We start from the raw sequence: 26,549 nt of genomic DNA, 5'->3' as shown, positions 1-26,549 counted from the left end.
ATTAACTGTCCAATTACTTTTAAGCTTCTGAAAATGGATTACAGCTGTAATTCCAAGTTAATGAAATACTTGTATTAAACACTTTGAATTAAAGTCTGCACTTTACTCACATGTTGATTCTGTGATTTGAAACACACTGGTGGTGAACAAACACAAAACTACAAAAACTGAGCACCAAACTGTCAATGAAAAAGACTAAAATGAATTATTGCCACACAAAGAAAATTACACCGAAGCCTGATTATTGCACACTAACATAATTCAGCATTTTTCCATCTCTCCTCTACTTCATATACCTTGTTTAAAAAAAAATTAATTAATAACACAGATTTTTAACAGAAATCACTAAAAAAAGATTATGAGAACTTACCTTTTTTCTTGTCCAATCACAGCACGGGGTCAGTAATGTCTAAACAACTGCACATTTCAATGAAATTTGAATACAAATAGAACAAACAAACCTAACGACTGGTATGATAAAAGTAAGATAACTGGCTCACCTCACAGCTTTCATGTCAGCAAATTCTTCAGAAGCTGAACTGGCTCTGCTTCATCCGACCGCTCACCTGAAACATCCTGTTATCACAACCTTTCGTGATGATTTTCACAGTTGGATTTTTTTTTTAAAATAAAAAGGATCAAAGGATTTTACGGTCAGATTGCCACACAGATGATCAAGACTGATATGGCTGGCTTACCTTTTAATTTAACACTAGATGTCTGACTTATCCCTCTAGCACTGTGTTTATGTCAGCTACATGCAATCATCAGTCAGATGTGTGGGAGGGCTTGAAGTGTCTCTGTCAGGGTTAGGTTATCATAAGGCTGATAGCTGAACATGTCATTAGCACACCTCTATAGCTGACATGATTACTTCTGTTTTGCTTCAGTACAGGATTGCTGTGGCTAGAAATACTGTTATCTGAATATGGCACACTGGCTTCAGAGGTAGATAATGTGATGTACTTGTGATTATCTGCACAAATAATTGAAAAAGAGCACAGACAGAAACAGGTACAATTCTCTGTATTCAAATTCTGAACATGCCAGTCTACTCGACGCTTAGTGCAAGTTCTGCAAATATCATCATTCACACAACAGGTTGCTGCAAGATTGTCTTGTTTCGTCTTTAAATGAGTCGGCTAGTCAGTAATAAAAAGACACGTCAGTATTGTGAGAGATGGATATTCATTACAACAATAAATTATCATCACAGGTGAAAAGAAGTCCCTCGCAATGGATATTTAAAGCTGAACAGTTTACGTCAATCTTTTTACACACCAACATTACTAATTCATTTACAGTCCGCCTCCACTGCACACGTGCTTTTTCCATTGCAAAAGAATAATGGTACACAGACAAGATGTACACGATTCACATGAGAAATTAAAATATTCAAAAATAAATTGATCAAAAAGCCAAGCCAAAAATAAGATAAGCAGTTTTATCTGATTTATTGCGAAGAGGCTTCTGTAATGTTGTGAACAAGAAGTGCACAGCATCGCGTGGCGTGTTAAGCAACAGAAAATCCATCAGCAACTATTTTGAAAATCACTTAATCATTTGTGCAAAAATGCTTCTACATATGTTTATTTAAGTGATGATTAACTCTTTTTCAGTGTTTTACACCACTGTAAACTGCATGTTTTGGATTTCTCCCCTTCATTTTATGAACAATTCAAATTAAATTGGTGAAATCATTAATCACACAAGAAACAGCTGTGCGCAGACTGAGGGTGGCTCACACAGGGGTTTACAGCTGTGCATTGTTCCCATTGAACACAGACTTCTTCAGCATGCAGCCATGGCACTACAGGGCCCATTATACACCCAGCAATGGTTGCTTCGTGCACTGATGGTGACATTTATATTTGCTTTGTGGCATTTTTGAGGGAACAGAAACACTTGTGAGGTTACAGAAACTGGATGGTGCATGACCATGCAAAATGACACTAGCATGGCTTGTGCCAGTGGATCTGACATCAGTGTCCTCATATCCATTCACAAGGGCGAAAATGACAAATATAATGGCCCACAACACACATTTGTAAAGTGAATCATATTAAAGTTAAAATTTAAATTAAGTTTAATATTTATTTCCCAAGTGTTTGCTCTCTGTTACTTAACTTCTGAGTTTGCAAAATAGGTTTAGGTTAACTGAATGTAAATTGGCTGCAGGTGTGAATTGAGTATGAATGGTTGTCTATCTAGTTGCACTGGCCCTGCAACAACCTGCCGACCTGTCCGTGGTGTACCCTGAATTTTACCCTGTAGCAGCTGGGATAGGCTCCAGCATAAAAACAAAACAGAAAAATAAAAAAATGGATGGATGGACTGAACAAAGTTTTCATTACTTGAGCTTTTCTTTACAGTAAGTGCTTGAATATCACAGAGATGGTTCTTAGGTCCGCAAACAACTACAATCAGCTCTGTGACAACTGACTGAACTCCTTCACTTTTAGTTAAACTCTGATGCAATTAAAGGCTAAAAAAAAACAAACAAACAAAAACCATATAGTAAGCTGACCATATCATTTTTCAAACAATGTTCCCAAGGTGAAGCATAAACTTTGATGCTGAAAACTCCAGAAATAAATGGCCTGTAGATTTTGAGTCTGCAAGTTGCAATGCAATGAGAAAAGCACTGAACCTTTCTTTTGTGAGATCAAAAGTCCTTCGGTGAGTTGACTCAATGGTTTTCCATTCAAATGTCTCTAAGCATACAGTACATTTAATGAGCGTAATATTGGCCGGCTGCTTCCACATGATGCAACATATTCCTCATGTTAATTTCAGCATTGGTATTTCAGGGTCTCTAGCCCAAATCCAAATCTAATACAATCACGTACCTCTATGATTGCAACACATATTGTTGCCCAGGGATTTGTGATGCAACTGTAAAGCTTGGCAGAGATGAGCAGCAATGAATATAGCAGCAGCATCTGTACATGACAGAGTGCTGATAGCTGACATCACCCAAAAGAAACTTCCTACACGATAAACTGAGGAAACACGGTGACTTAGGTTGAGCTGCTGTTCGCACCGATGAACCAAAGAGTAAACATGATGAAAAAGAGTTTAAAGTGCAGTGCATCAACAAAACAAAAGGTAAACATATTATGGGTACTTGGCAAGACATTTAAGTTTGTAACAATCAGACATCTACACGCACCCACATACGCACGCTCAGGTATAACAAACTCAGCGTGAATCCTGTCAGTGAAATCAGGCTGTTTCTCACTCAGCCATCACATCCACAGACAACATGTAGAGACATCATTCGACTGCTGCCATACTGGACTCCCTGTGATGCTGCTCTGCTGCACTGCTCCTGAGAATTAAAAATAATATTTTGTTGGTGGTTCAAAGAAACTAACTGCCCCTTCCACCTGACATGTTAACTGTTTTTTTAAAACAGCTTTTTTGGCAGCTTATTTAATTGCTAGAAGAAGTGAATGTCACAACAGATATGATTTCGATATACTCGGAAAGTGATTTAATTACTTCCCAGAAACAGCATGTTGTGTTTTTTTAATTGTGGTTGTCAGTGTCTTTGAAGCTTTGAAGTAATGAGCACCTCAAACATGAAACCCTTGGACTACTTTTCTCATTTATATGAGAGTTGTGTGTTTTCTTTCCCCTGGTCTTTTAATTCATTTTGAATTTCAGCTTCATCATTTCATTTACTTATGTGTATAGTTCAACACTGGTTGGCTTGCTGCTGGTCACATTTTAGACTGAATGCACTCAGCTACAATCCAAAAGTAGGGTCATATCTTAAATACATCATCCTTGTCTTAAAATTAAACCTGTGATTTGAAACCACAAGGCTGTAGCTCTTTAGAGCTGAGGTGTTCACCACAGCAAAACAGATCCTGTGAAGAAGTAGAAAAATCTGCTGTGTTTAAGTAGCGATGTCACTAATTCTGCAGCTTCAACCCCGTTACTGCTCCACATCCCGATGAATGCCAGATGTGTCTGTATAATCATTATTGTTCCATGAAATCACTCAGATTTGCCTACAATAAGAACAAAAATGTTGATACTAATTATTCTATTTGAGGAACTGTGTGCCTTATTAGGGCAAAAGGAGTTACTGCTCTTAACACCATTACTTTGTGAGGCTTGTAATGGGCTGTTTTCTAATTTGGCAGAGATGTTTTTTTGTTTTTGTCCCAAGATGCCTTGATGGTTATGCGTTTTAGTCCATATCAAAGTGCCTCTTTGATTATATCTCCAGAACAGCTTTGTGGTATCCTTGAGTCAGTTTTGAAATTCAAGTCCACATCAGCAAAAGTCTCAGTGAAAGAAGAGAAAATGCTAGCAGCAGTCACATTCTGGGCTTTGTGGAGGCCTTGGCACTTCCAAAATGCAGTTTCAGAAATATATTCCACAATGCCACCAAGTACCTTCCTCCCAATCCCAGCTCCATCTTCATTGGAGCTGGGAGACCTTCAGGGTTGAAGTACTGCTGAAGTCCAAAAAGAAGGGTCCTTCCTGTTTAGGCAGGAAAGTGGTGGGGGTGACGTTATAGATGCCTGCTGGGACATGATCCACCTCCATGTAGCAGAAACCACATCTGCAAGAAGCAAGGAAGAGGCTGTGACGTTCATTTATGGCAAAGGTTGATGTCATTTCAGAGGTGTGGGAAACGAAACATCACATTTTCATTTTAAAAGATAAGCAGACTAACTCTTCTTCATTCGAACGACTTTGACTTAACGGTACTTCCTGTAAATGCTTTTATCAAAAAAAAGAGTTTTTAATCTTCCAAACCTAACCAAATCTATAAACAGAATAATTTGTTGATGTTATTTTAATTTTATTTTTTTTAAACCTGGCAAGTAATCAGGAACACTTTCAAATTCTCTTAAGGAAACTGGGTTTGCTAAAAAGACTTAAACATCTTAAACATCTTAAACAGCAGCAAAAATCTGAAAACATCGTAACACACCGACTGATAAAATGCTGCCCCCTGGTGGTAAAATCTAAAATTACTGCATGTCAAACACTGAACTCACTCAGCTATGCCCACATGCTTGTAAACAATAAAATCCACAGCTTAATACATATTCCTGCTGACCGTTTTAGTATTGACCTGTTAAAAATTTAATGATGGTAAAGATCTACAATCGCAGATGGAGACACGTTTTTGAGGAACAAAATTAATTGATCAATAATTTCGAAATATGCAAATTGTAGAAAGAAACATTTTTGTGATCCCTTACAGCAGTAATAAATAAATACTTTCAATCAAATTAAAATTAATTTTGCCCTCAGAAAGTCACAAAGATATCGCATCAGATCAATGTACTGCTCAGATGTAACAATGCTCCTGATGCTCTAAGTGAACTCAAACAAATCTTCTGCAGTGTTGATAAATGACCAGACATCAAACTCAGCTTATGGTCAGGGTGGACTTGTTGCTCTGCAGCTTGTGTACCTTTCACAATGATGCCTGCTCATTACTGTACCTGTAATCGCCACTGGTCTTCTTGTGGAAGGCAGCTGAGCCTGGATCACCCACTGTCGACACTGTCACCATCTCAAACCCAACGCTGTACTGCCTGCAGACACAGAACAGAAATAAAATGCAGAGAATAGCAACTGACTTCTACACAGATCAAAGATGCTCAAGCTAAAGTCATAGGGTTATCCATTGTTGAGGAAAAATAAGAGCTTTTTGTTTTAACTTTATTTGGTTTCCTGCAGTGCAGAGATGGACTTTAGTGCAACAAGCCTGTGTGTCTCAGTATGTAAGGTAGAAAGAAGGTAAGAGATTGAGCCAGAGGATTTTTATGTGCTAATGCTACATGAGAAAAGTCATTTAGCCGTTGTGCTAATAAGTCACTTAAAGCTAGTCAAACAAATATGCTTGAAATGAAGTAAAATATAAGTGACAACGCCCTAAAATTATTGCCATTAACGAGGAGATTTAATGCCAGAAAAACAAAACCACTACAAAAACATCTGTCATTGGCATGGTGAACAAACGCCTTAGTTTTTGTGCCATCTGCGTCACTGTTAACCCTCCCTACAGTGTGAACAACTAGAAAAGCATAACCTGGTTTATCTGTTGGACTGCAAATCTTGTTTCAGGCGAACATTTAACAAATTCAAATTTCATTTCACTTCTGAAGTCTTTATATGATAATGTAGCACAGAGTGACAAAGACTTTCAAGTAGTTTTGGCTATGCTGACTTAAATTCCATCAGTTGGTTAGAGATCTGAAATGCGCCAAAAATTAGTGCCGTGACCACGACCCCGGAGGACTAATTTAACCCAATTTTGTGTTATAAAATCTAATTTTCCCAGAATCTTTTTGCTGGCATTTTCTAAGTAGCACATAGATACCCAGACTAAGAGGTTGATGATGCTGATGGTTTCAGTGTTTGTTTTATGTCATCTTTTTCTGCTATATGCAGATTATACAACTACGAGCACAGATGAAGTAAAAGTAAAACAAGCTTTTAAATCTATTGGACCTAAAACTACATGAATGATTTCAATGAAAATTGAAAACTGTGCTCCTATTAGGATATTATTGTCATATGGAAACCCAATTTACTCTATACCACATTTGGTATATTACGCCTCAGTATACCAACTAGGGTATAGGGGGTTCACCTGGATCCTCGGAGCTCGATGAGCAGCGGTCCGGACCGTTCCAGGTTAATCTGATAGATTGGGTTGTTTTTGTACGAGTCTTTGTAGTTTCCACAGCCACCGGCACTGAGCCCCTTCCACTGACCATTAATCTGAAGACAGAAATCAAGTCAGTAAACATAATATCCACAATATCCAACTGTTTGGACAAGGTAAATATATTCACAGAATACAGTTAATATAATGTTGTCTAATTTAGCTAACCAAATTGCCCAAAAATGTACCAGTCCTAAATTGCATGATAAAATACATAATGCACAGAATGTGGTTGTTGATTTATAGATAGCATACCCTTTTTGTGTTAGTGAAGGGATTTGGGATCTTGGAGAAGGTGAATTTGCATCCAGTGTAGACCTGCATAAAGAAACAACCTCCATTATTTTAGGGTTCACATTGTTAGTGGGCAAACTGCTCAGTAAAATATTCAAATTTCAATTCATACTAGGGCTGCTCGATTATGGCAAAAATGATAATCACGATTATTTTCACTGAAATTGAGATCTCGATTATTTGACGATATTTATTTAACCCTTATGACCTACTATAGAACCAAGTCCGCCAGAGCTTATATTATTTTTTTACATGTTGTAGTGCCATTTGTGGGAGCATTTCAAGTTGCTATACAACTGTTATAGCCCATATTTTAATAATATGTATGCATTAAGTGCATAGTAACTACATTAATTGCAAAAAAGTGCAATAAACTACAAAAAAATTGAAAATCATTTTTGTTTTTTTTTACATATATTTCTACTTGGAGAAATTTAAGAGGTTTATCCCTCAAAACTTTAAATACAAAAAAGTTGCAAAAAATAGTTTCCCACCACAGGAAATTTATTTTGAGTGTCTTCATAGTTTTATTTTGGAGATACACCAATTTTTATATACTGCAGGAAAAACGAAAAAACAATCCTATGATGCAAATTTGCAAAGAAAACAGCATGTGCATCAAAATAAACTATGTCCAGCAGTGCAATTTGAGTTCTAAGCATCACAGAAACAATTCAGAAAAGTCAAACATGACTTATAAAAACACCAGTATAGGCATTTAAGACCTACAAGTAAAAAACTACATTTTCCGCGAAAATGGCGTCACTTCCGGTTTTGGGCAGGAAATGGGGACATGCGATAGTTCGCGCTGACGTCCAGTGTTGCCAACTTTGTTGCTATATTTAGCAGTTTTCAGACCCGCTAAAAAAAAGACGTGAAAGCCCGTATTGCTTTTACTCTCAACAAGCAGCGGGTGCTGTAACGCAGTCAGTTCTTCTTTTACTCTTTTGCTGTTTTGTGGATCACAAGGTTTAAAACTACTTATAAACACACACACACAAAGTAACTCCACCAGAGTGCCTATTTCGGGTCACTTTTGCCGGTCCAAGCCCAGGTAAAGGAGCAGGGTTGGAATTGTGACATTAAAAAAACAATAATTGCTAAAAGAAATTTAATTTGTAGTTCTAAATAAACTCTAAATCCATTTAGGACGTTTTTTACTCACTTTATGTCTCTTCCACGATGTTATTTCTCTCTCCAACAACATAGGTTACAATTAGATTAGCATGACCAATTATGCAAATTAGGTGATGACGTCATTTAGCGACTTCTAGCGACTTTTAGGACAACCAATAGCGATTTTCCTTACTGAGGAGTTGGCAACACTGCTAACGTCTGTTAACGTCTGTTTCACTGTGGGAAGTGTTACGAACAGCTGATCGGATCGGCAAAGCGTGTTTCTGGAATATTGTGTTTTTGTTCCTGCAAGCGCTTTTTATGCAATTTTTGCAAAGCTTTATGTGGAAGGAAACCGTGACCGAGGACAAGCTGATGGCATAATATGTAAGTACAACTCCTCCGGTTTCATATGCAAAACAAATTATTGCGCTAGCTTACACGGTTCAGGTTCTACAGGGATTTAAAAATAGTTACACAAAGCGTGCTGCTCTGACCGGCTTTAAATAGTGTGCAACACCACTGAAGTTTCTTTTACCTCTCTTTTCAACCAACGGCAGTCACTCTCCTCTCCAAATAACTTCTGCTTAGCTTTCCGAGCTTCCCTCGGGCCCTCTTAATCAGCGGTCTCCAACCTTTTTTGCGCCACGGACCGGTTTATGCCCGACAATATTTTCACGGACCGGCCTTTAAGGTGTCGCGGATAAATGAGGGAGGGGCTAATAATCGGCTCAGTCATTTTTAATGATCGTTGAAAGCCCAGATCGTAATCGTGATTAAAATTCGATTAATTGAGCAGCCCTAATTCATACCCTACCTAATAATACTCCATCATCTATAACTTTGTCAAACTGTGCATATTGTAGCTCAAAACACTGTAGAAAACTGTGAATTCTTAACCATGTGCTCATAAAATAGATCTTTTATATCACTGCCATTCTGGCAAAAGAAACATTAGAAAAGAAATCAGATTTTCTGCTTCCGGCTTTGATCTCTGGTGAAAACACAGTGAACACGAGAGAGTTCAATCAGTTATTCCAAAGATGATATTCATAGAGAAACACTGATGTGAGCTGATAGGAGGGGATTTTTTCTTCACGGCTGGCTTGCTGGAGACAGAGGGAGAGAGAGAAACTGAGAGAAAGCCTGCAGTGTTTACAGCAGTCGTGTTGCTGTTACAGAATTCACACACACATAAAACACAAAGCTTCCAGCTGACACGTGCACACGTTGTTTTTTTAATGAGGGATTTCAGTATAAACTGTTTTCCCAAGTCCTCACTGCGGTTTGCAAGAGGAGTCCATGAATTATAAATAACTAAAAAATATATTTGGGTCACGCAGCACATGCGTGCACTTAAAAAGTCCCTGAGAATCTACACTCAAGGACCTGCTTTTCAGACAAGCTGAAGTGGGTGTAGCAGAATAATGTGAGAGGTGAATTTTAATTTATAGGGAGAGGAGATCAGAGAAGAGCAGTCACTGTTCCTAACTGCATGTATAAGTATGTACAGTAAGTCTGACAGAAACAAAAACAGACATCGTGCTTATTCTAGCATAACCAGGTTTTGATCCTTATGAGTTTGTAGGAAACCCAACTGAAACCTATAGATCAACTTGGCTCCTGTGTACTTGAGTTCTTCTAACAAATGCCCAATAGGTAGCTTTGAAACTGTTGTTACCAGCTGCCACATCAAATTCTAGTTCGAGTTAGAAATGATTTCAGTAGTAAAAAAAGAATTAAGACTAGACTTTTTAAATTACTTTTCAGATTGTACTTCTGTGTATGAGCATAAACAGAGTTAACATCTCTCACCCGCAGTGTGTAGTTGATGGTGTTCTGTTTCTCGTACTGGGAAACCACCAGGGTAAAGGTGTGTGTTCCTGCACTGGTCAGCTTCATCTTGGTCAGATAGTGTGGACTGTTGATACGGATGCCATCTATGAAAGGAGGGGGATCCGCTGGGGAAGAAGAGGAGGTATTCAAAGTAAATAACCACACTGTAGCTTACAGATAACGTAAAACTTTCTTCAAACTCAACTTCTAACTGAATTTCTTCTTAACCTCCAGTATCAATTTTATAGGGTAGTAAATGTTAGTGAAGTTTTTCTTTGTGTCGTTGTAAAAAGGGCTCTGCAATAGACTAATCTCTTTCTTCCAGGCATCTGACCTTGCTGTATGTGACTGTAGGGCAGAAATAAAGGCTGCCATCAATCTCCTGCTACCATTCATCTATAGTGGAACTGTCCTTGCTCGGTGGTGCAGAGAAAGAAAGAAAATGTCCTCTAAGGCATCTATCAAACCTCACCTGGATAGTAAACCTTCTTGCCATCCGTCTTGTAAACGACCAGCGTGATGAACTCTCTGTTTTGTGCAAAATCATCCTGGACAGACACGGTCATAGCACAAAAGTGTAGCATTACAGTATCAGGCCACCACATTACTGGAAATGAAATCTGGATGAAATAAAAACATATCAGATCTGTGCCTTTACCTTATCAGTGATGTGTCTGGTGAGAAGCACCCACACAGCAGCACCACCAGCTGGACACTGAACCTCCAGCCTGTACTGGGGATTGTTGGCAAGACTGTACACATCCTTCACTGGACCCTGCTTTCCATCCCAGGTACTGCAGATGGAAAAGAAACCAGAACATAGACATGTCAGTGTAGAATGTCACAAAATGTACCAGAATATTTAAGAGTAAGATATTATGTAATGTTTTTTGTTCCCTTGAATAGTCCTTAAAATAAGACTGACAAACTCTGCATCCATAAAACATGAGTAATATAAATTAACAGTCACCTGTGAATACAGGAGGAGTTTTTAAAGAGTGCAGGATTCCAGCTCAGGTAGATAACATCATAGTATTGACAAAGGTCCTCCCATGCGATCCAGAACACACCTGGAACGCAAACACAAGTTGATCGTTAACACTAATTTATCATTTTTTAATCATTTTAAGTTTGCCAAGAGAGATAAAAATTGTTTGGATTTATACCCTCACAGTGACTTCAGGTATATACTGGATTTCATTAGCAACATATCGACTATGTCATAAGCTTATGAATAAAGTCAGCGCTGCACATCATGGTGAGTAACTTTTGTAACTTTTGCTTTCTTAGCAAGTGATTTTAATTTTTAAACACTCTCCAATGTTTATTATTTGTAAAGCATAATATTTTTATTCTACCTTTTTAAGCTCTTTTGTGGATACTATTTCATTTTGAATTAATTTTTTTATTTATATGGCACCCATTCACAACAGCAGTTATCTTTCCATCCACTTTCTTCTGTTTATCCAGTTTAGGGTTGGTGGAAGCCGATCCCAGCTGCTTTTAGGTACACCCTGGTCATGTTGCCAGTGAGTCACAGGGTGGACACAGAGAGACAGATAACCATTCACACCAAACCTTTGTACCTATGGCCAATTTGGAATCACTAATTAACCTAACCTGACTAACTGAATGTCTTTGGACTGTGGCAGAAAACCAGTGTACATGGACACCGGGAAGAACATGCAAACTACATACAGAAAGATGGTGGATCTGGTGACAGTGAGAAGGAATCAGTTTGCTAATCTATGCGTCCATTTATTTTCTTCTTTTTATCAAATTCATATTTTATTAAACTGCAACACCGGTAAACTGTCTTCTGAGATATTATGGCAAATGTTGAAGATTTCCGCACCTCTGTCTCTTTCTGTGATGGGAAAGTGTAAACACTAAAACGACCTGACAGAGGCAACCAGAGTGAGGCATACCCTCTATTTAATCTAACACTGTGTGAGTAATTTTATGCATGACGCAAGGTGCCACATATTTCTATAACATTTAAAATACCCTTTGATTATTTAAGAATGTGACTAACATTTTCACAAGGTTCTTAAATGCACACACAGTAAGTGTACATATAATGTGTAACTTCAAAAAAACGTAAACAAAAAATAAAAATAGTACATTAGTTACCAGGAACAGAAAAACAAACCGACTGTAACAGCTAAACTGCGACTGAATATGCTCCATACCCTACTTAAAGACAGAATATAAAGACCAATGTGTGCGACCAATGTCAAAGTACTGAATGTAAAACTCAATAAACTCAGATACCGTTATCAAACTTCTGAGCTGTCTTGGGGTCAAAGTTGAGGTATTTCAGGAGCTCAGGTGTCCAGTTCTTCTCATCGCGCTCACTGTAGCGTCCCTTCCACCGCAGATGACTCCACGGATTCTTTAGCTGCAGGAATCGCATTTTCTACAAGAGAAACAAACCCGCAGGTATGAGGTTAATCACACGAGCAGAAAAAAAAAAATGACAGAATTATCTAAATATACTACAAACTAGCGGGTTTACTAAACATTTACTAAGCAAGATTATAAGAATGAAATGCTCATTCTTCAGTTTAGCGTCATGAGGAATTTTTTGTATTTTGGGAAGTTTAAAAATGTTTTTTTTTCTTTTTTTAAAAACTTTGTTTTCATCATTTTTTGAACCTACTGACATGAGCAGCTTGTTAAGGAAGTCATAATTGACAATCACTAGCAAGACCATGCACAGAGACCTTTTAGAAGCTTCAGAGATACCTGCACAGCCGGTTAGCAGGGCTGAATTCAATTCATATTGAAATATTGAGTTCACCAGTGTTACAGCGCTGCAGCAGGGTCAGTATAATATAAATGTCATAAGTCTGATTTCCCCCCATACTCAATATAGTCAGAGTCAATATAAGGCAGATGAAAAATTGAAGGAAACACTGAATGTGCAACCGCAATAGTAAGACAATCCCATCGTTCCTTTCTGATCATCTTTGTATACAAATTTAACTTGATAAGTGCTTAAAGAAACAAACCAGGTGAAAAGTAGAAACATTTTCTCACAAACATCAATCTGACTTTTTTTTTTTTGCAACAAAATCAGTTCCCCCTGCTGGAAATTAGAAAGTCCACTACCCATTGTGTATGAGGGGCCACTAATGGCTTGATGTGTATAAACTGACAGTATAATGTAAACAACCGACGCTAACCTTGTATTCCCTGATGTCAAGAACAGCGTAGGCGTGTGTTGGCACTAAACCCCATCTTTCCCCTTCCTCCTCTGTCATTACACCCGTTGCTGTGGTGATGAGAACGTCACCCCTGTGAAACCTTAAACAGGAGAGAGAGAAGCAGATACAGAGTGAGAATAAGCACAGATGTTTAGTTGAGGAATTTATTATGGCCTATAAAATAATTATGCCTGTGCAAGTCTGTGCACCTACCTCTGGAAGAGCATGCGGAAGGTGTCGTCCCTGTTGAATGACTGATTGTCAGAGTGCATAGCGATGCGTTCAGGGATCCAGCCAGTGAGAGCATGCAGATCAATGTTCTGTAAAAATTAGGCTATTATGAAAACAGTTCTTAAGAAAACTAATTTCTTGACTTTGACATCAGACTTTTTTCGAATTCAGAATATATGCAGAAAGTTGTTCAACAGCATGGCTGCAAAATTTAGAAAAAAAGAAGCTTTTTGGAGTTACTAAACCTGGAAGTGAACTAATTACAAAGACACATTTATCAAGCTAAAAAAAAAAATGCATATTTATTTTTAAATATATTTAAACTTATTGCAACTGTACATCCCTTTCTCCTCAGTTCCAGCAAATCCCTGCACAAAATATTTTACTTAATTACTTTTTATTGGGGAGCTGTTTTTAGATGTTACCAGGTTACACCAGGAGAAATCACTAATTAACAAATGTCCCGGTTTACTCACCGAGTTGGAACCAGGGAAGTCGTAGCCGCCCATCACCTTCATGTAGGCCTTCTCAATCAGGGACACCCAGAGCTCGTTCCTGTTGCTGGAGTAGGAGCACAATAACTCTCCATTGCGATCCACTGGGAGGAAGTCATCTATAATAACCTGGAACAGGCAAAGAGTCAGTTTCTCAGTTTAAGGAAAGCAGGAGTAATATAACAAAGAACATAACTATAACTTTTTCTCATGCACAGCAGTTATCAGATAGAAGTAAGACTTTTTCCCCACTTTCCATTTTTTGAAGTAAAAAAGAAAAAAAAGAGGATGAATTTGTATACTTAAAAAAATAACTATTGTTATATTTAAATTAATATCAGAATGCATTATTAAATCTACAAAAAAAACCCCACAACAACACAAAACCCAAAACAAAAAATACAAAACAAGATATTTTGTTTTGCATCATGAACAGGTGACATGAGCGTAAACATTTCACAAAGTACTTTTTTTATGCTCATTTCAACTCACATTGTAAAGACAAAATATTTGCAATGCAAATAACCAACAGGTAACTGACTGTTGTAATTCGTTGTTTACCTTCCTGGGAACTCCGTTGATATGGAGTTTGACCATGTACTTTCCACAGGGGTTGTATTCTGGCTCTCCTCGTCTGTTCTGAGGGTAGATTATGCTGCAATACACACACATGCAAGGTTCAATGGCTATTTTGCTTTTTAGTATGAAAGACAGTTTAAATTAAAATGCACTGCATGCTGATGTGCCATGAAAACAATATCAGTAAAGAACAGAAGCTACACAGCACCTGGTGATGAGTTTTTTGTTGTAGCGTCTCTCGTAGGCTGCACTGATGGCTAGAGAGGCCACAAACGAACAGTCAGATACCACCGTCTGGACAGAAGATGAAATGAGGAAATCAATGTGAACGGGTTAATATATAATTACATACATTGCATAAAATCACCATTACTTTAAGTCTGAGTTTGGACTTTTTACACTGAATGTTCAGTTGCATATCAAAAGGTTTTTTAAATAGTCTCTCATAAAAACGCTTATCTGTGGTGTTACTGTGCCATCTACTGGATGAATTTAAGCAGTGAACAAAAAAAACAACATTTCTTTACCATACCCATGGTAAAGAAACAAATTTTAAATGCATGATTCTTCAATAACTAACATTAGAAAAATAATTGTGGTAAAGGTCAAAGTTTGAACAAGATTTTTATTTAATATTCAAATATAAGCATTTTAGAAAATACATGTAGAGATCAATTGAGGATTGTGGAAATAAAACGAAACCAGTCTAACCTGTTTGATGCTGAAGCTGGACACAGACATGATCATGGTGGGGTTATTGCAGATCTCATCTGGCCGAACCCAGCGGGAGAAGATGGCTTTCTGTTTGGGTGACAAAGCCAGTTTCCCTGATTTGTCCCTGGTGAGAAGAAAAAAATAAAATAAAAACAAAAACTGTGTTTAGCCAATTCAGTCACACATTTTATTTTTCTATGTCACCAATTTTCAACTACAGTAAGTTTCTGTCAGTAATTCCCACATGCATTGGACCAAAGCTTTATATATGTAATGTTTTCTACTGATAAGCCTGCATTTGTTATACGAATTTAACCTGGAAAAACGTCTTACAACCACATCTCAAAGCAAAAGTGTTTTAGTGTTGAGTGTTTCAGGTATCCTTCCCTTCAATGTGTCAAGAAACAGATACTGCAGTTTCTACAAGTCTTAAGACTGTCTCCAAAATACATACATCCGCACATAACTTTTCTCTCCTGAATGTCTAAGTGAGGCTTGTATTAGCTTTGAAATAATGTTACTATTATAAAAACTGACTGCAAACAATAAAGCAAACTCACGAGAAAGGTACAGGAAAGGCAAATCGCTCTTTAAGGTCCACGCTCATGAAGGGCACGTAGGCTATGCCATTGATTGTAGATGTACTCCTGAAAATAAAGCACAAGTTTAATGAAATATAAAAGCTTTGGCACATAATTTTGCAGTAGTATTTACATATTTAAAAAGGATAAAACCATTAGGGCATTAAAAGGCCCTATATAAGTTTTCCAGGCATCTTTTGCATCCAAAGATTTCAAAATAATCTTATCAAAGGCTGAGGCAGTAATGTCATTTGCCACCTGGTGTAGTGATTTAGCACAAAACTACATAAAAAAAAAAATGTAAATGTTATACTTTCTAAAATTTTTCAGCAACTAGAAGTGTATACTAAAGGGATACCCAGAAACATTGGCCTTTATGACATATTCAGTGAGCCTTCTCACCTGAGTACCTCGATCTCCTCAGATGTGTAGCGCTGACCTTGGGGCTCACTGGACTGCACAGCCCGGACAGGTTGGGATTGCTGTCGGTCATTGAGGCTGAAGTCTGGCCCAAGAGGGAGGAACTGGCGGACAGGTCCTCCTGAACTGGCACCAGTGCTGGGCTTGGTTCCAGGAGCCCCTGTCCTGTCCTGAGCTGAAGCCGATTTGGACTGGGATTCTTTAAGACCTTCGGCTCTGGCAAAATATAGTGGAAGAAGTTTTTTTGTTGTTCATTTTTTTAACATGCAAAAAGTGAAAACAACAACAACAACAACATTAAGACAAAAAGCTCTAGAGCATTAAAAGGAATGATGAACATTCTAGTTTACAACACAAAACCAGGACCATTTTATATGTACCTGTCTAAAGCTTGACGTGCCAGCTGTTTCAGTTTGTTCTGCAGCACTTGCTCAGATGTTTCATTGGACTGGTGAAAAAAAACAAACAAAAGAAATCAGGAAGAGGAATTAATGTGAGCATGAGTAGGGATAATATGAGGGAAGTCTAAGTGTCAGTCAGTGAGTGACATAATGAAAAACAGAAAGGGGCCTAGTGAGAGACTAACCGTTTTAATGCACAGCTCCACAGCCTGAGTGTACAGTTCAATAGCTTCATCATCATTTCCCTTTTCATCTTCCTCAAAGGCTTGGGTAACCAGGAAGTGGGCACGTTCCAGGTCCACCTGGTGCCGGGACTTCAGTGGGTCACTTTTCTGTGCTTGAACTAATGTCAAAGGTCAAAGGAAGGAATGGTTAAGACAACAGGTAATTTGACCTAATTCATTTTCCCATGGAGTATTAATGTTGTTGTCATAGAGGATTTTTAATGGACACCAAGTTATCCAAACCTGTTTTTAGCACATTATACTTGAGTAAATGAAAACTCAAGATGAAAGTTGGAAATATGAATATCTTCATTACAAAACAGATTAAGACCAGACACTAGATAAGGAGATTAATGCTCCCTAGTCTCTCCTATCTGACCCAAAGACTCATCTTAAGTACTGTCTGCCCATATTTGTCTCTCATTGTATTCAGTAAGTAAAACAGAATTTAACCTTCCAACAACTTTTCTTGAGCCACCTTTAATCTCTTGAACAGTGCTGAAATAGTGCTTAAACTATCAGTTTAGTAAGTTTACTGGTGCAGCTTAATACAACAGCATACACATAAACTCCACCTTTAAAAATGTCATAAAGTAATTATTATTCTTTGTTAATGCTGGCTCAGACAGGTGCTAAGTTACTTAGTTGTGATTTTTTTGGTAGCTTTCTGGATAAACGATAGAAAGATGATAGAAAAAAAGAGCAATCAATTTCTACATTTCATATCATCGAAATCACTAAACAGCAATACCCAGCATTACACATCATCTAGTGGTAACAGGACTCTTGTACATTCTGTGGCCACACCCATGTGAACACACAAATCAAGAGCATGAGGAGAGTCATGGAAAAAACTGGTCAGACAGAAACTGAGAAACTGTCCTTTTCAGTAAAAAAGAGAAACATTTTCTTACCCATTAAACACTTCACCTCTTTAAAGGTGTTGCTCAAGATAAATCAACAACTCAGTAAAACAGGATAATGAGTGTCTTTTAGACAACAAGTTTAATGAACAACATGTGGAGTGTGTTTATTATAATAGTTTCCAGCTATCCATACATTAATTAAAATGGGAGTATATTCAGTCCCAGGTCTATATTTTCATGCAATATTACTAGAGTAGCTTTTATGTGATTTATATTTCACATTAAGCCTTCATTTGTAAGTCATCTGAAAAGCCATCAGAAGCAAAACCCTTTGCGCCTATTGTGAGGTGAGCTTACCTGCATTGTGGAGGGCTTGAACCCGATCCAAGTATTCATTCACTTTCTCCTGGATCCCGTCCAGTTTGGACCCTGCCATGCCAGCATAAATGAGGGCCTGAGCTGCCTCCTATGGAAAACAAACATAAAAGAGGCAGCGGTTAGAAAAGTATTACATCCGGTCACTAAGTACTGGCATCCAGGGACACTAGCAACCCAACTTTGACCAAATATATCTGTAAACTGTTAATTCGTAAAGTAGTAGACTTCTTAAATCTAATCCTGCTGCTATTACAGAAATGAAAGTGAGTTTGAACTTCTAAGATTAGCAAAATGCTAACCCTGAAAAATGGCATACGTTTACAGGTAAAACTTATTGGCACTTACCTTATAATAAAATACAGCCTCGTTATATTTGCCATTCTGGTCATATGTTACAGCTGTTTTGGCAAAAGTGACAGCATCAAGTTCCAGCGCCGCGGAGTCCATGTCGAACAAAACTTGTTGACAGAGTGACAATCTCTCAGTTAGCCAGAACAGGCTAGCTAACCGTTAGCTACCTATAAAATGTCTATAAACAAAATATCTGCTTTTCTCTGTTGGCACTGTTCATTCTGTCAACTCGGAAAAAACATAGAGAAGATAATGCTGATACGTGGTGTTGATCCCACAGCCAAAACTGCCACGGTAAAAGTTTTCCTCTGCCTTTTATCAAATGACTACAACATTAGCAGACACCAAAACAACCATACTGTTTCCGGGAGACAATTCGCGCAGTCGCAGTAGAAACGCTAGCGCTGTTGAAGAGCGCAGATACCGGGGGTACGACGGTGCGTTCACGAGCAGGGAAAAATAACATTTTTTTAATACAGCTAACGTTATTTATTGGCAATTGGTAAAATATTGTAGTATAAGTCTAGTCTTTCTTTTTTCTTTATGAGCCATACCATGAAAATATGGGAAAGAGGATGATGCAGAAGTATACAAAGGGTCAGAATGAGTTAAGTTATGTCTGACCAGGCTTACATGGTTATGAGAGGGATAGTGGATACATTGGACACAGGATTTTGATTATGGAGCTGCCAATCAAGAGAAAAGGGGGAAGAGCAATCGTTTTTATGAGGATTGTTTTTCCAGAATCACATTTGTTTACTAAAAATGGTAGATGATGATCATCTGTTGGGAAACTTTACCCGTCTTAAAAATATTTTTTTCTTGCTGATACCTAATAAACCCTCTATTTCTTGGTTTAAGTCACTACACTCAAACATCTCAAAATTTTTATGGAAAAAATAGATTGCAGTATGTTTTAAAAATAGGTCAAAACAAAGATTTTTAGAGAGCTCATGGTTGGGGCTAGAACAAGCACTCAGTTAAAGAGTAAAAATCTGCTTTAAAACTGTTTTAAATCTTCACTTATCCTCTGTAAACTAACACCCATTTGGAGTCTAGATATCAGAAAAAGAAAATACAACATTTTCCCTCGTGGCACGAGAAAAGAATTACAAATGTAAAAAATCTAGAACATGTTATTCAAGACAGAAACTTTACTTAATTCCAATAACTTGTATCAAATTATGAGATCAGCAACAGTAAATTTCTTGAATATCAGTAAATGAAGCCTGTGACACAGGCAAGATTTAATACCAATCAACTGAACTGAAGTTATTTTTAAAATTCCTTCCCAACTGCAAAATGGGAGCAAGATCAATCCAAGATAAAAACTTCTCAACACAAATGTGTTTAAATTCCTTAATCTGAGAACTATATGCAAGCTCTAAGGTCTTGTACGACTGTTTAGAGTTTCTGGCAGAGTATATATGAATACCTATGCACATGGTTTAGTTGCTATTTTCCAACCTTACCTCACTGTGAGTCTTAGGTCAGGTAAGTGAATTATCTATGGATGTGCATACAGCAAACATAGTTCTGAATGCCTTATATACCTCTTGAAGAAAACTATCCTTGGGAACTGGAAATCGAAAAATTATTTGTGCATTACTCAATATAAAAATGTAATCTAGAGAGAATGTCTGCCTCCTCAAAACAGCAAATGGGGAAATTAGAATTTTGTTTTTATCTGCTTGCTGCAGATCAGATATATTCTGTACATAAAATACCAATAGCTCCATGAAGCCATGGAACCATTTGAGGTGACTCATAGTTTTCAATACATATAAAAATACTCAGAATAAAATGATTTTGCCTCCCAATAAACAATCTTCTTTATGATTTTAGTATATCCAAAACTAAAACAGGATATACATTTTCAATAAGAAAATCTTTTAAACTGTTTATTCTCAGTGCTTCTGATTTTAACCTTTCACATAAATACAACTATCTTAATGTGCATCATACACATAAAGGTATTGTCATGGTCCTGGGTCGGTGACCCAGCGCTTTTAGTTTATTATCATTTTCTAGTTTATGATGATGATGATTATTATTGTTTGAGTTCTATGTGTTATATTCGGTCTGCCTCTGAGTCTGCGTCTGTGTCTCTGTCTGTCTATGGTGTCACCCCGTCTGTTTGTGAAGCTGTCTGTTTAGATCTGTGTCTTGTTTGGTTCCCCGTGTCTGAGTTTCCTGTTTTATTGTGAAGGTCTCTGTCTGATGTGAGTGTGTTCGGTTTGCATTTCCCCTGTCCCGTCAGCTCTGATTCCTCCCAGCTGTGTTGCCCTCCTGTCTCTCATCCCCTGATTACTGGTGTGTGTGTGTGTGTGTGTGTGTGTGTGTGTGTGTGTGTGTGTGTGTGTGTGTGTGTGTGTATTTAAGCCCTGTGTGTTCACCTGCCTGTTGCCGTGTCAGTCTGTGGTCACGCCGTGTCAGTCTGTGGTCCACGGTGTCCTGTCCCTCTGTGGTCCACGGTGTCCTGTCCCTCGTCTGTGTCTCTCTGCCTCTCACCCCATTCTGGTACCCTCTCAGGTTTGTCATTTAGCTTTCCCAGTTTAGGTCTTTAGTTTTGTCTTTCCTCTTGCCTGTTTTGCCATCTCACCACTGTGTAAATAAAACATCACCAGCATTATCATCTACTGCCTGCGTTTTGGGTCCTTTCCCCCTTCAATACCACACGGCTCGCCTCGGCAGCCGTGACAGTTATGATGCAATTGTCTGTTAGATGTGAGGATGTGGTAACAACGTATCTCATGTCAATAGGGACCAGATTGTCAGTCTTTTTTTTCACACATATCTATTTGTTGATGGGAATTATTTATTTGTTTGAACATGTCTGAGGCATAGTTCTCACTCTGCCCCTTGTATGCTCTTATATACACTCAGAAAACACTTTATCAAGTGCACCACAGTAATACCTGGTTGGAGCCATTTTTATGGTCAGACCTCCCTTAATTCTATGTGGAGGATACTTGAAATAGTTTATATATATAAATATCTAGAGACACCTGAGTCCATATTAGCATGATGCCTTCAAACAGTTACTGCAGATTTGTAAGACTCTATCAAAAGTGCTCTATTGAAATAGAGACCTGTTGACTATGGGGGCTATTTGACTACAGTGAACTCACATGGAGATGGGCATGGTCAGCAACAATACTAATTTTATCAATGCTCATTTGGCATTAAAGGACACCAAGTGTGCCATGAAAATATACCTCTCAAACCATTATTTTGACACCACCAGTCTGAACTGCTGATACAGGGCAGGTTGGATCCATATTTTCGTGCTGTTTATGCCAAATTCTGAGCCTACCATATAAATATTCCAGCAGACTTTCAGGCAAAAGTTTTTAATAATTTGGTTAATTATACTGAAATAACTACTGAGACAAAAAGCATAAATTTACTTTGAAAATTAACTAAACTAATGTGGGGAAAAATAAAATTACAAGAAGATAGAAGTAAATGAATAAAATCAAAACTTTGATAACAACACTAAAATAACAGTGATCTGCATAAAACCTAAATACACAACATGAGAGTCCTCTAAAGCTGAGCTTTCTGTTGTTCCTGCTCTGTAGCTGATGTTGCTCCATTGAGCCCGACTAACATTGAAGTCACTCCATGATGTCGACATCTGTTGTATTATTTCTGTTAGGTTTTTCTTCTGTGTCTCCAGCACCTCATTTTTCATTTTGAGCATCTGTGTCTCTGCAGTAACCGGGTGTCATTACTGCCGATGTGAATTATGATTTTACTGAATTTACATTTACCCTTTGCCAGCAGCTTTAAATTTCCCTCAATGTCGCCTGCTCTGGCCGATGGAAGACAATTGACTATGGTTGCCGGTGTCCCTAGCTTCACATATCTGAAAACAGAATCACCAATTACCAGAGTTGGACCCCGGCGGGTGTGTCGCCGAGTGGGGAAAAATGGTTAGACACATGAACAGGTTGGTGGTGTATCTGGGACTTCTGTTTAAGACTATGCTTCCTCCTCACTGTCACCCAGCCGCGCTCTTTCCCCAGCTGCTTAGGGCCTACACTATCTTCGGCTGCACCGGCTACAGGGGCCTGGCTAGCTACGGGTGACTCAGGGGTGCGAAGCCGAGTCTCCAATTCAGTAATCCTGGCCTCCAGAGCTGCAAATATGCTACATATGTTACAAGTATCACTACTGCTAAAGGAGGCTGAGGAGTAACTAAACATCTGACACAATGAGCAGGAAAGTGCACGAGGGACAGGTGAAGAGGCCATGCTGCACATGAAGATTATACTATGAAAACAGATGTTATCTAAAGGTCTTTAATTAAATTGGTATGCAGATAAGCTACTCAACTACTACTTCCTGTTCCTGTGTTGGAACAGGAACAGGAAGTGATACTCTACCACAGAGAGAGCGAACATCAAATGACAGCGCCACTCAAAGGATCGACAGTGTTGTGCCAAGAGTGTCCAGATGAGCCCAGGAGGACCAGACCGTGCAGAAACACAGAGGACAGACTCACCTCTGGAGCAGAGGAAGGGGCGTTGTTCATTACAATTATGACTGTAGAAGGAGCCCGTTGATGCATCTATTGTGGCACAGTTTTGAGTGTCATCGGGGTGCCCGGACCCCCACGGCAGGTTTGAGGCTGTGCTCGAGTTTGACCACATCCAGTAATTTCTATACAGTCCAATCCAGGCCTGATTAGCAGGTGTCAACATGTTAGCGACCTTGGTGTTTACACTTGAATTAATCATGCTGCTCAGGTCTATGTATGTCTGTCTGCAGTGAGACTGAGCATCAGGCCAGGTCATCAAGGTCGGCACCGGGATGATAATGCTACTCTTGCCTGAAAGACAAAAGATCAGACGGATTCAGACCTGCAGCTCAAATGTTCAGTTTGTCAAACCCTGGTTCCAAAGTCCAAAACACTCACCATTAAAGCAGAAAAAGCTATGTTGTTCTGAGCACTGTCTTGTGGACCATGATCCATCACTAGATATTGTAACACACTCCCCAGTCCCTGGCTGTCCCGGGGAGCAGGGATGAAACCAGGATGACTGAAGTGGACCGAGGCGAGACCATTTCCAGCTGCTCTTGGAACCACACCTCTGTGCTCCCCGCCCATTTCTGGGTTTAGTTGACATGTCAAAGATCTTTGGAGATTGTACGAGTGTTTCTGTGACTGCTTGAAGCTTGTTTACAGACACCTTTAAAATAATCACTATGGAGCAGTTCAGTTTGTGCTTTCTTTGATTTTCTGATATCAAAAGTTTTATTCAAACTATAAATGAGGCGACTGAGATGAGTTTACAGACCTGAGAGCAGCAGGAGGATCAGTCCACACCCCTTCATGGCTGAGAGCTGAAAAATTGTGAAGAACGTCCTCATGTATCTCATCTGCAGCTGCTCTATCATTATTAAGCATAACACTTAAACCAGCATCAACAAAGAGGCAGATGTCTCTGTCATTCACTCCATTTCTATCCTAATCTAATGATTCAAACAAAACTATCAAACATATTTAACATTTGAAACGTTCAACTTTAAAAAGTGTTGTCTTTATTCAATTATCATCATTTTGTTTATTAGAATACCAGATAATGAATGTGTGAGATTATCAAATAAACCAAAACAAACATATGCATAACATACGTGACACGAAGAGAAAGCAGCCCAGTGTTCATTAAAGTGCATTTGATTAAAGATGCTCAGAGTCATTTAACTGAAGATGACTTATTCAAAGTTATTACAGATGCAAACAGACTAACGTCTGGCAGAACGGGCTGTGAATTGGAGCTAAACAACTCAGGGGTCGAATCATGAAACTAGGACTGAGGTTAAACACAGGAAACGGGCCGTTTGGTTTCAGTCTCTGTGAGTGGAAGAACATGCTTCTCCTCCTGACTGGAGTTCAGCGTGTCTGCTGCATCATCAGCAAAGATGGACGCACTTGGAAATGTTTGTCTTCATTTGAATCCAAAGCCGAGGTTTGCGAGTTTGCTTGCTGTGCATGTGTTCGCATGGATACAGCACTGATTCTCTGCCTGACCACTTCAGTGTTATTTGAATAATGTTGTAATTATTATAATTCAAACAAAAGAGGGTTCAAGCTTGACTCCTCCAAACAAATCAGTGATGATGAAGACGCAACCTGACACATTTCACATGTCAGTTCCAATCATAGAGAACAAATAGTCCATCCATCCATCCATCTTCATCCGCTTTATCCGAGGCCGGGTCGCGGGGGCAGCAGCCTAAGCAAAGAGGCCCAGACCTCCCTCTCCCCAGCCACCTCCTCCAGCTTATCCGGGGGAACACCAAGGCGTTCCCAGGCCAGCCGAGAGATATAATCTCTCCAGCGTGTCCTGGGTCTGCCCCGGGGCCTCCTCCCGGTGGGACATGCCTGGAACACCTCACCCAGGAGGCGCCCAGGGGGCATCCTTGTCAGATGCCCGAACCACCTCAGCTGGCTCCTTTCGATGTGGAGCAGCAGCGGCTCTACTCTGAGCCCCTCCCGGATGGCCGAACTTCTCACCCTATCTCTAAGGGAGAGGCCAGCCACCCTTCGGAGGAAGCTCGAGAACAAATAGTTTTTATTTTATTCTTTGTTTGTTTAGCTTCAGCGTGTTTTTTTTAAAAATGATATTACAGTTTTAGTGCATCTCCTCTAAAACTTTCAGTCTCACACAGCACCACTTCCAAAGATGGAGGCTCAAGACAAATAAAATGATTTTTAAGTTACCACTAAATTTCACTGAAAGTAAGTAAATGTTGTTTATGTAGCGCCTCACAATGTGAAGATCACAAAGTGCTTCACAAATAAATACCAAGGAATTTAAAAGAAAAGATAAACCTTTTAAATATTATAATTGGATGTTGATACAAGACAAAGCTGTCCCAGTGATCACACGGTGAACGGTGTTGCCACGGCAGCCGGATGCGAGCTCGTTGCCCGTGTTGACTTAGAAGTCCACCTTTGCCAGGTGTCAGCGTGGGTCTGTTCTGCTCGATGCCGGCGGTGCATAGGAAGGAGAGAGTGCTCCTCTATTTATTTTCAGTTTTTAGTTTCACTCGATGGAAACTTTTAGATTTTCTTCTTGTTAGGACTTGGAAAACTTTACTATCCACATGACAGAGCACTCGGACTCATATCTGATTATGTGTAAGATTAAGAGAATATCATAAATGATGGTAAACCTGAAGTCTGCTTTGGATAATTCTCTTTACCAAATCAGTTGGCAACATTTTAGGTTTGTGTTTTGAAGGTTTGTGTAATTGCAGCCACCACGAGTACATGAAAAAGGACTCGAGCTCTTTTTAAACCTTTATTTCCATCCTGTCTGAGCGCAGCCGACAAACAAACATCATGAAAACGATTCAACAGAAAAGTACCCAGTTCTTAGTTAAACTGTTTTCTATGTGAAAACTGTCGTTTCAGCTCCGTATGACGGGAGAACATTTCAGCCATGCGCTGAGTCCCCTTAGACAACAATGATGCTAAGTTTAGCTTGTGAAACAGTTTGCTAGTGTAGCTGCTGACACTAGTCTCATTTCAGCTTGATGGTACAAATGTAACAGGAGTGACATTATTGATATTTTACTATATACACACCATTTTTGGAAAAAGGAAGATCAGTGTTGGAATCAAATATGACATTTCAGTCAAAATTCAAGGTATTTATGACCCCTGTGTGAAAGCTTTAGTTATATTTAAGTAAAATATCCCAAACATAAAGTCAAAGATTTGATCCCTGTGTGTTTCAGATGAAATGAAGACAAACTGATGCAGTAAATATTATTTTATCGATGAGAAAACTGTGCAGTATAATTTACTTAAGATGCTGAAGATATGAGAGCATTAAACAGGCTGGTTTTTGGGTAAGAGGCTCTAACAGGAGAGAGATGATACAGAAACATGACATCCTTATAAAATACTGACACACTTTATGAATGGGACAACTTTTCACAGCTCTTTGCATTTAAATGAGCTGCATACCTTTCCCACTGAAACCAGGAAAATCCCACTGTGATGAAAACAATATTTGAACTAAATATATTCTGCATAAATCAAAGCATTATCAAAGTTGTCTGTGGTTCCCTTATTTTTCCTTCTTTCCCTGTCCTGTTGTTCCTGCTCTGTAGCTGATGTTGACACTGACTG

General features: G+C 38.8%; 1 protein-coding gene and 1 long non-coding RNA gene across 3 annotated transcripts; one reads left to right on the top strand and one right to left on the bottom strand.

Annotated features, from left to right (window-relative positions):
• Window positions 1-1,019: 1,019 nt before the first annotated feature.
• Window positions 1,020-18,760, bottom strand: capn7 (calpain 7). 2 transcript variants are annotated; one of them, XM_080896482.1, is made up of 22 exons: window positions 18,392-18,760; window positions 18,026-18,134; window positions 16,764-16,921; window positions 16,558-16,625; window positions 16,160-16,393; window positions 15,737-15,823; window positions 15,174-15,300; window positions 14,671-14,756; window positions 14,445-14,538; window positions 13,866-14,012; window positions 13,372-13,478; window positions 13,138-13,258; window positions 12,224-12,368; window positions 10,920-11,019; window positions 10,608-10,743; window positions 10,422-10,497; window positions 9,929-10,074; window positions 6,959-7,021; window positions 6,629-6,759; window positions 5,475-5,567; window positions 4,410-4,579; window positions 1,020-3,331 (listed from the first exon to the last, which is right to left on the bottom strand). In XM_080896482.1, exons 1-21 carry the CDS (start codon window positions 18,491-18,493, stop codon window positions 4,435-4,437), a joined length of 2,475 nt encoding a protein of 824 aa, XP_080752608.1. In that variant the 5' UTR covers window positions 18,494-18,760; the 3' UTR covers window positions 1,020-3,331; window positions 4,410-4,434. The 2 variants fall into 2 exon arrangements, with proteins under 2 accessions (XP_080752608.1, XP_080752607.1); XM_080896481.1 differs by having other exon boundaries at window positions 1,020-4,579.
• LOC308405751 lies at window positions 7,034-10,413 on the top strand. Its single transcript, XR_013973389.1, has 3 exons — window positions 7,034-8,500; window positions 9,935-10,100; window positions 10,275-10,413. It is a non-coding gene; the product is annotated as an uncharacterized lncRNA (long non-coding RNA).
• Window positions 18,761-26,549: the final 7,789 nt, after the last annotated feature.

Source organism: Rhamphochromis sp. 'chilingali' (assembly GCF_963969265.1).
Source record: "Rhamphochromis sp. 'chilingali' genome assembly, chromosome: 11".
NCBI lineage: Eukaryota > Metazoa > Chordata > Actinopteri > Cichliformes > Cichlidae > Rhamphochromis > Rhamphochromis sp. 'chilingali'.
The sequence above is the reverse complement of the archived record's forward strand: the minus strand, read 5'-3'. Positions and strand labels throughout refer to the sequence as shown.